This window comes from Zootermopsis nevadensis, unplaced genomic scaffold (genome assembly GCF_977971745.1).
Source record: "Zootermopsis nevadensis isolate Lab colony 2312 unplaced genomic scaffold, Znev_1.0 Znev_ptg000025l, whole genome shotgun sequence".
NCBI classification, from domain to species: domain Eukaryota; kingdom Metazoa; phylum Arthropoda; class Insecta; order Blattodea; family Termopsidae; genus Zootermopsis; species Zootermopsis nevadensis.
In genome coordinates, this window is record NW_028259157.1 from 14,101,688 (window position 1) to 14,112,334 (window position 10,647).

General features: G+C 42.3%; 1 protein-coding gene across 1 annotated transcript; it reads right to left on the reverse strand.

Annotated features, from left to right (window-relative positions):
* Nucleotides 1-6,635: 6,635 nt before the first annotated feature.
* On the reverse strand, nt 6,636-10,622 carry LOC147872656 (uncharacterized). Its single transcript, XM_087355914.1, has 2 exons — nt 9,202-10,622; nt 6,636-7,334 (listed from the first exon to the last, which is right to left on the reverse strand). Exon 2 carries the CDS (start codon nt 7,264-7,266, stop codon nt 6,838-6,840), a length of 429 nt encoding a protein of 142 aa, XP_087212040.1. The 5' UTR covers nt 7,267-7,334; nt 9,202-10,622; the 3' UTR covers nt 6,636-6,837.
* Between the last annotated feature and the right edge of the window lie 25 nt (nt 10,623-10,647).

A 10,647-nucleotide genomic window follows, 5' to 3' on the forward strand; every position in this document is an offset into this window, starting at 1 on the left:
GTATTTGATTCTGTGTAAAAATGTTGTTTTGAAACGTCTGTCATTATTTACGAGATAAATTGTTAGTATTAACTGAAATTATGAATTGTAAAATGGTATAAAAGATACTGGACTGAGAGCTGTGTTTTAAGTCCACCTGACGTCATATTTTCAGGGGCTTAAAATGTCGCCTTTGATACATTTCATTGCCTCATCTTTATCAATTCCTCGTGGCGTCTGTTTCGATTCTGTCTCTGAGAGTTTGTTTCTGTTTTGTGCGGTCGAAATTGGAACTCCATTACGACAACGGAATCATCCAAATTCGAAAGAGTTCAGAGAAAGTTTCGTGCTTTGTGCCACGGTAATTACGAATGCATTTTAGTTACAGTAAATATCTCAGGCGGCGTCTTGATGACTTCCCTTTTCAATTCGTTTAAGAACAAAATTAGCTTTTTCCGTGTTTGATTTTGCTTTTGTCCTGACCTCTGTACATTTACGGTTAGTCTCAATTTCAAGGTCAGAGGCGTACTGCGTGTTTTTGTGCAGTAATTAAAGTTAAGATTCATCCGCGAAAGACTTGCTCGTGTTGTGTTGGTGGACGTGTATTCGCGTTACTAGACTTCTATGTTACTTTTATTAGATTCGATGTAAAACAGGGCAATTGATAGTACGAATTAAAATAAATGTATGCTTATAAAAAATCCGGACAATTTGTGACCGAATGTCAAAGTATCATAACAATTATGCACTGTCGTCTTCGTTACTTCAATGCAACACGAATATTCAAAATAATAACGTGTAAAATTTACTGCGATGTAACTTAATGAAGCTTCTACAAAGTACAGTCAAATAATTAAATAAATTTAGAGCGTGATGGAGCACGTACACACAGACGTAGTGTTCCGTGCTCCGTGACCGGAGAAACCTAAATGGAGAACAGCCCGTTAAATCGGAAAATGTTGTGGGAGATTTGTCGCCAGTTACGAGAAAAGCTTTGACCTTGGTAGTGCGCGCAGATCATAAGGAAAATGTTTTCTCAGCTAGAATACGTTCTCACGGCGGGGAGTACGAAGACGCCCGTCTTCTGCGTTGTAGCGCCGCGAAGTCTGGTAGGAGGTCCCTCCTGCCTCCATCATCACGTCGTCTTATCGCCCTGACGATGGAGGCATCAAGCAGCGTCGGTTTGAAGCCACAGATTTACAACCCTCAGACTTCTACAGAGGTCAGAACTGCCGAGGTCAAATCTTTCGCCGTGAGTCAGGAATAATATGCATAGCAGATCGTTACAGATTGCACCGTCCTTTAATTACGAGTCGTAGTTCGTAAGTTTTTCTACGCACTTATTAAGTAGCTGAGCGTTGCCACGTTCAGCGCTGATTAGATCGCTATAGCCCTTATGTCCGGATCCCCTGTTTTCAGTGCACGTGCATCGTGTCTCAAGGTCCCCTCCCCGTCCTCCCCTGCGCCTCATCGTGGGAAATTGCAGGTGTCCGGAGTCTTTTTCTGTAACTTGTTTGTCAACTTGTTTTTCACCTGAAAATAAATAACTAAAGCCTCAGCTGAGGCGATCTTTAATTAAACCCCGTGAACCCAGCAAAAGAGTCTCATAAATCCCTTCATCGAACCCAAACCCACCTTGGCAACAATCTACAAAGAAGAAGGGAACGGTTTCACAACCTCTTCAAATGCCGTGCTTTCAGTTAACAGATGTGTTTATTTATTCACGGTATTTTTAGGTATTTTAATGAATAAGCACAAAATATTACCACAAAATACACAAAATTGAATTTCGTTAAGGCACATACAGAGTAACAGGAAAATGATACAGCTCTAATCAAAGGGGGAACTCAATTCATGTTTCCGAGATAAAATCAAATACAGAATCAGCTTAACAGATCGTAAGCCGGGCCTGAAAGAAGACTTCACGTCTTATAACTGCCTCGAACCTGGACAATACCTCACCAGAATGCGCCACTAACCAGGACGTGGTTAACATAACACATCATTTATTCCGGCCCGAGTCCATTGTGTTACAAGACAGAACAGTTTCATTTCTTCGAGGACACCAGCAGAATCTAAAGTTCTCACGGCGGTAAGAACGAAATTTCTTTCGTTCTGGATTGACCACTGATCGGCGCTGCAACCAAGGACACAGTCGTCATCCTCCACCTTTCCTTCCTCAAGCGCAGAAAAATCAATAACGTCCCGAAGTTCCTCGTCCGCCAGATGGCAGGAGAATGTTGATGTAGACCATGCACGCAGCTAGTTTCAGCTCGCAGACACAGATAGCGCGCGTGTCAACACTTCCACTTCCTGTTCGTACAGCGGATGTAATGACGACGTATATTAATTTGCACGTGTTTAACTATAAGCATAATTCACTATGGCGTGTAATTAGCAAATGGTCATTTTTGGTCCAACAACACAAAGTTTATTCGCGGGAAATCTGTTGTCTCGTCTCAGTAAATAAAGAAATTAATTAATGCCTGACGGCATGACAAAATATCCAAAAGACAGTCGCCTTCCTTTGAATTTTAAGTTAATATTCTTTAACGATGCCATTTTATAATGACTCAACTTTTCGGTTCATAATTAATATATGATATAATGATTACCAGCCCATGAATATTGGTCATCTGGAGAGAACTTTTGACTGTGAAAGAGGCTTAGAGCCTGCCACTTCAAAACCATCGTCAGTACGGGCTTCTACTACACATTTTTCACATAACCGGAAATCTTCTAGAACTATCTAAACAAAAGACGGGAGTCTAACGAAGGTTTATTGCGATTACATTCCAAATTCTTTTGCACTAAAAGGGCTATAAGCTGTGTCTATTTCTTGTTCCTACTTTTTAATTTCTGTTTTGCATGGATCAGAGTCCTTCATCGGAATCCGATAGCAACTTACTCACTCAAGAAATCCACCGCCTTTCATTGAATCCAAAGGTTCATCACCGCCTTCACAAGATTATCCTTATTCAAATTCAACCCACTCTCTAACATTTAACTTCATTACAATCCATTTTAATATTATCCTTCAACTTACTCTTATGTTTCATGGTAAATTTAAAGTGACATAGAAGATGCTGTAGAATTTACTTTTTCTTACAATCTCTGATTGGTTAATTAGGTTAATGGACCTATAATAACTTCACCTAGATTCTAGGTTGTCCCCAGACATTGTGGCAAAGGGAAGGAAACCCCCGTCCTGCCAAGAATTGAAGCCCGAACGCCCAGTTCGTAGCTAGTAGCCTGAAAGAGGCCCAAATCCGGATTGACGGAGGCGTTACTTATATACTTTGTATATCATCTTGGAAATTCAGCGGACGCCGACTTCCTTATGAGCTCGGCGTAAACCGTAGTCAGAAATGTGGGGCGTAAGCGATGCCTTTTCTATTTGTGTAACTTTTCTTTTGAATTCGAATCGTTTCATTGGAAAACAGAGACAGATAACGGCGAACGAATAAAATGTACGGAGAAGAAACAGGGAAGGAGAATAGGAAAAGATGGAGCTGAAACAAGAGGGAACACAATAATAATTGTGATCTTACCTCTCGTTCCATGTGTGGATTTTCCACGGATCTGCGTTCTGACATTCGACAACCGAAACCTCCCAATAGCCGCGATGTACGCGACAGACATTAAGGAGGCTAATAAGTCCTTTGAAAGTGCGACAAAGTTCAAATACTTGGGAAAAACAATAACGATTCAAAATGATGCTCACGAGGAAGTTAGGAGGAGATTAAATTCCGGAAATGCTCGCTACTTCTCAGTTCAAAATATTTTGTCTTCCCGTCTGATTTCTAAGAACCTGAAGATTAAAGTATACAAAATACTAATTTTGCCTGTTGTGTGGTATGGGTGCGAAACATGGTCAATTTCGTTGACATTACTGTGTTGAATATTTCGGGCACAAACCTGGGTCCACATTTTCGCCTTCCGCTGTTATGTTATGGCAGTGAGCGTCAGTGTGGACCCGGCTTTAAGAGGCCGAGAAGTGAAAATGAAACTTCAAGATAAAAAGAACAAGAAGAAGGCAGAGCTAAGACTCGAGAACAAGTGTCCATATCCAGAAAATCATTCCGTACCGAGCGTATTTTATTGGCCAAGTGATCTAATTATAGGTTTGTGGCGACTATTACCGATTGGGTACAAGAATGCTTTGTGGGGTGGAGTTATTTTATCACGTGCTCGAGGCTGATTTTCAAAAGACATGCGTAATTTATAATTTAAAAAGAACCGGTTATGACGACAGGCGTTTTACTTCTGTACGCTGTCAGAACTTTCGTTCACTGTTTAACGTTCAAATGCGGCAGGCAAACTTTTTAAATTTTGGGACTTTACTGAGTTACGATGCAACTGACCATGAATGCAGAATGCAACGTGCGTGTTATTTCAACAATTTTAGCGTTCCTGAATTTCTTGTCACAGTGAACTTACTAAAACTGCAGCTGTGGTAGCTTGCTTGGTGACACACGCTATGCGACTCCACCCCCATTTAAAAGAAGGTTGAGCTGAAACAGGGTGTTTCATGTTAATTGTCGTTGAAATAAAATTTACTGTGCGTTAGATGTATAACACACCTCTTTCGATCTTTACTTTTTATGTATGAGGGGATGGTTATTCATGTAATAAATGTTTCGAACCCCCTCTGAGCTTAAGATTATGGCAGAGCAGATCTCTATCTATCTACCTGTCCGAAAGTCCATCCACCTGTCTTTATTATCCAGAGTTTCCGCATAAAACACAGTAACTAAGTACAACAGCAGAGCATACAGGCTTGGATTCAAACCAGTAACCTGCCGAGTACGAACCCCATTCCACAGCGCCCAGTTCCCAAGCCGCGCGTCGATGCCTGTTCGTTGCTTGGTTCTCAGCGTCAATAACAAATATAATGCTCCATGCGCTGTGATCTAATAGGGCAAACCACGGAAGTCAAGAATACTTTTCCAGAAGTCAGATTTCTTGAATAGCCCAGCGACTATTACATTGTCAAGAAGCATTCTGTTCTATAGTTTGTTTCGCAGTCAAATCTAGAGCTCATAACGTGACGAGAACAGTCCTAATGTATTTGAATACATTTATACAAAGACTGAATAATGGCTACAGATTTTCATGAAGCTAAACCTACGATGGCTCAATTTTGTGGGCCCTCAGATTTTAATTGGGAAACTTGGATGTTTCCAAGTTAATGTATGTTCAATAATTCTCTTGTGTTTGGATTATTTACGACGCGAAACTTGGTCAGTGGCATTTATGCAGTGTCACAAACGCCTACATTTTGCGTTTTGGACGAATGCTTTGTGTTGAAAAGCATGAAACATTGGGTACTTGGCATAAAATGAATTAATGGTTTCATCATCGCACTCAGCTGTGCTGATGCAGTGAAAGGTTTCGACGGACTGGACTCGTAGGTCGATTGAATCTGGTGTCAGAGTTGCAATATTAAGACGAAAATTCTCCGTGATGTCGCGCCGTATAATACAGTAGAAACTGACCGACGTTTCAGAGGTGCTTACTTCCTGCATCATTGGGCACTCATCGCCCTGATGATGGTAGGTAATAAGCACCTCTGAAACGTCGGCCAGTTTCTACTAGATTACTTGCCGCTGTGAGAAGCTGAAATCTCACTTACAGCAAGGATGTTTCTGGCAAAGTGACAACTTGCAAGATCAAGAAGGAGATGGGGGATACCATTGAGGTTGGTTTTATGGAAATAAGTTGCGAGTACGTGGACTGGATCCGTGTGGCTTGGCACTAGGACAGACGGAGGATTCTGTTGATCCTCGGGGTTCTGTTAAAGGCCTGCTTCGTGTTCGGCAGGTCCCGGGTTAAAATCTCGGCTCAGAGCCCGGCTATCTCAGCCCCTTCAGGCAAATTCCGGGATGGTACCGTAAATTAGGCCACGACCGCTTCCTTCCACATCCTTTCTAATTCATTATTCATTGTCTTCCTCTCATTCGACGCTGTGTAATCCGTTGAATTGTAAAAAGATAATCACGAGGAGGTTTTATCATTATCGCAGCTGCGTCGTCTCACGCACGGCTCTGCCTGATTTCCGCTGGCCTTGACCTAAGTAATTGGTTCACGCGGCGATTTCTTGCTTCAGGCAGGATCCGGTACGAGAGCTCGTGGCAGAATTTCCTGAAGAGGACGTCTGCATTTTATGGCTGTCGACACGATCACTGTGATGGAAAAGTTCTCTTATCACGGAATGTTAAACTGCAGGTCGTGTCTCAAATATTTTTAGATGCATTTAACTCTTTGAAGCACAGTGGTAACTATATGTACCACCTGCAGTTATATTTATGGGGTCTTCTTAAGGTACAATTTGGCTGCACGCGACAGAGACGGACTCATCGCAGCTTCCCGCCACTCACTTTTGAGGTGACGACCGAGACATGCGGCAAAGTGTTTGTTTTGTTGAGACGCGTGCACATATTCTGTGAAAAATGAGTATAAAAATGCTTCTAAAAAGGTTACTCCAAGAAGAAGAAGAAGATGTGTTGCTGTGTTATTTGTTGCGAAAGAAAGAAAGAAAGAAAGAAAGAAAGAAAACCTACGAGTTCAATATTCAAAACCAGACGCGAAGAAGGGTCTTTCTGTCTGTTAATAAAGAATCATTTATCATTAGAAGAAGAAAGTTTCAGGAGTTATTTCAGATTGAATCAAAAGCAGTTTGGTTACGCACTGAGTTTAATAGGAAAAACATACAAACAACAAAAACTGTCGCTCACGTTACGGTTAAGTTTCTTATATTGTATTATTACTAATTATGTCACAAATGTAATGACAATTGTCTTCATTCTGTGATGTTGGTTGGTTCGGGGGTCGAGGCAGTTCTTATAGGAGAATACCTCAGATGAACTTGGGTTGGACATCCCATGTTGCTCCTCGCATATCCATCTGAATCACTTCATAGTGACTTAAAATGTTAGCTTGTATTTTCAAACGTGGAGCCTTTACGTGGTTCCCAAATGAAGCAATTTCGTCTTCAATTTCTGTATCAGTGTTGGCACTTAACTGTTGCACGAGATTATCAAGAATATCATCATGATTGTTGTTGCGTCTTTTTCGTCGTGGAGGCTGTGGTACAGAGGACTGCGATGCTTCATCTGGACAACCTTCGCTGTTTTCAGTCCGAGTCTCAAACTGTGCGTTTGCCGCTGAATCTGACTCAACATTAGATGCAGTAGGTCTTTCTGTTGAAACCGGTTCTAAGAATTGGAGTCTCTTGAAAAAATCCCACTTAGAATTTTTCGGTGGTGCAGCTGATCCGGTTGACATTTTTCTTTTGCGTTTAAATCGATTGTATGAATCCCGTATATACTTCCAGCGTTTTCTACAGTCTCCATCTGAAATGAGAAAATACGCCCATTTTCGTGTGCGTGTTCTTTGTGTACGATATCACTTATTGAGTGATTGACAATTTTTTCCCTTCAGATTTATGGCGACTGGCGAAAGTTACGCTTCACTATCGTTTGCTTACCGTATATCAGCGCGTCATATTTCACCAATCGTGAAAGAGGTTCTTAGGTGTCTAAGAAACAAGTTGGTACCTCAACTCATGCCTGAACCTACGCAACGAGAGTTTCAACGCATTTCAAACGAATTTTGGATAAAATGGAATTTTCCGAACGCCGTTGGAGCCAATCTCTTTCAACTACAAAGCTTTCTTTTCTATCGTTCTTTTAGCCATCGTGGACGCTAATTACAAGTTTATTGCGGTCGACGTCGGTGCGTATGGCAAAGAAGGTGATTATTGGAAATAACTTTAATCTTCCGGGTCCTGAGTGCCTTCCGGGAACCATTTCTAACTTTCAGGCGAAGCATCGGGTCTCGACGCGTATCTGATGAAGTTGCAAAGAATAACGTAACTGAACAGACATTCAATTATCGCCTTTGTCGTGCCGGAAGGGTATCGGAAAATGCATTTGGGTTGATTTGCCAAGTATTTTGAGTGTTTTATACACACATAAACATTTTGCCGGAGACATGTGATGATTTGATATTAGTCGCCTGTTACGCGATGGATTCCTAGTAAAAATCTGGAAAAACTTTCTATCACTTCAGTAATGACGTGGAAACAACGCCACCAAACACGCACTCCTTATCTCGAGCAGGAGGCGAGATAAGAGAAGAGTTGAGAAAATATCTCATGTCAGACGCTGGTGCAGTTTCTAGGCAAGTAGATCGAAAAAACCTGGTAATAATCCATTCATTGCATGACGTGTTTAAGTCTAGAAGACGTTATATTGTATTATAAAAACGCAAACAACTAACCAATTTTGTCTAATTAGGCGAGCTTCGGGATTTAGAGGGTTAAGTCTGGCATTTATGAAAGCGACAGTGAACTTATGAGTCCTGCAAATTTCGTGACTGTCAGGCATCGAGCAGGACCCCGTTCCTTGGCGTATAAAAATGTATTCTGTGAAAGTTAAGTTGCCACCACGCCCCGCAGTAAAGCTGACAACCGATTTCAGACTACGTTGCCGATAACTGGGTTACACCGAACGCCTATTGATTGCAGCATCCTTGGCGATGTAAAAGTCTGACCAGAACGAGCTGCATGGAGCAGAGTCCATCTTCAGCCCTCGGTCGGTCGGCTAGTCAAATTCTGAACGAAATTCTTATCTCCTTATAACGCAGTTTCCTCCTCGCTCTTGTCACTTCATCCGTCTCGGGTCCAGATATTACCCTCAGCGCTCTCTTCTCAGACACCCCGAGTCTGTGTTTTCGCTTGAAGTGAAAGACCGGGTTTCACACCCATACAAAACAGTAGGAAACATTCGTTGTTAGAGAGGAGACGGGAAACAGAAGATTGTGAACTGCGGGCGGGAGAATGTGAAGGTGCGTCGTGCAGTTGTAAAACGCTTGGAAGTGCCTGAGGTAAAGTTGGTAATCGGCTTCCTCAGACGTTGGTAGTATTTCGTAGGATTGGCGGGCAGATTGAAATAGCTGAAGATTGTCAGTTTGTAGATAATAATATGAAGAGTTTTATTCAGTCTCAAGACAAGATCAAGTTCACGCGCCCTGGGACCATGAAGTTTATGTATAATATCGAAGAAGGTGGCGTGATGTCATTCTCTTTATGAGTGCGACCTCACACGTGATCTCGTTACAGGCGATGACATCATAAGGAAACTGTTATCACAGGAGGCGTTGCGAGCTGTGAGGGCGCTCTCATATTACATCTGCTTAATCTCAATACGTGGAACTTACACAGTGTCTGATTTTAATTCCGATGGAGTTCGGACCTCAGCTTCTGGGGAATGCGGTGATGATCCTTCGTGGAAGTGTAGGCAACTGTCAGTTGCTCGAGAGACGTGCTAATTCCTTTCTTGTAGCTCCTGAGAAATGCCGCCAGTCGTTTTCTGGGTCTCTCCGACTGTCGGTTGTTTCCATGGAGACGGTTCCCTGACCTTGACCGCTATTTGTGATCTGGCCTTCGGCGTTGTGCGAGGGCTGGGCCTGCCAAAGAATTACGGAATGTTGGTCGTTCGCTTAATAACTCGCCCTGCTCGATTAATCCAGACCCGGAGACTAACAGGAATCTTTACTCGAATTTACCGCGGGCCGGCGAGGGAAGTAGGTTGTGTGGATAAAGCTGGCTCAGGAGGAGAATGCCCCGGGTTGCTGCCCTCAACAGCGCTGAACGGATTTTGATGAAACTGAACGCGAACTGGCGTCGGTAGGCATCGCTTCGGGAAATTCTCCGCTCCACATTTAGCTCATCTCTGGTTTTCAGAGTTCACTTGGCAAATGTTCACATTCGCTGGCTTCATATTTTAGGGTAACAAGTTTGAATCCACGAAGTCATTGTCATTATCGGAGATAGAATTGAAGTTGCTCAAAATCTGCCACCACGCGAGATCCGACATCCAGACAATTGTCTCAGTTCCTTGCCCACGTAAAACCGACGTTTCGGGAACAAACCCTGGAGATGGGGACAGATTTTGTTCCCGAAACGTCGGTTTACTACGGTAACCAGTTGATTATGTGTAATAAAATTGTCTGTATCTTGTGAATCACACAAAACATCATAGTTGAATGGTTAGTACTCCTGCTACATGTTTGGCAGGTCCTGGGTTCAGATCTTGGCCTGCAGACTGGCTATCGTGACGAAGGCTTGTTGTGGTTTTCCTCAGTCCCTCCAGAAAATGCTTGGATAGTTCCTTAAATTAGGCCATGATCACTTCTGTCCACATGTTTTCCAATTCTCTGTTTACTATCATCCTCTCACTCGACATTATATAGTCTCAGCTAGTGACAGCATCGTTAAATAAATTGTGAGTCACATGAAGATGGCTGCCTTCTGGGTTGTAGCATTACAACACAGAAAACGAGTCATATTCGTACTCGCCACTGTGAGAACCTCAATTCTTACTGTGACTCGCATGCTTTTGTTATGCTGTAACTTTGTGTGCCTGAAACTCGGGACTGTCAGTGTGATGGTATGAGATAAGAAATTCATGAACATGTGTCTGCACGACCTTGAATTTTAGGACATCCCATCTTACTAGTGACATCTTATAAATTGATCTGAAGTTGTCACTGACATGAAATCCCACAGTCTTGGACTGGGGACATTAAAATATCATAGTAATTTATAAGAAATACATTTAACACTGCTTTAGCTTTATTCAGCTTTCAGTATCACATTTAATT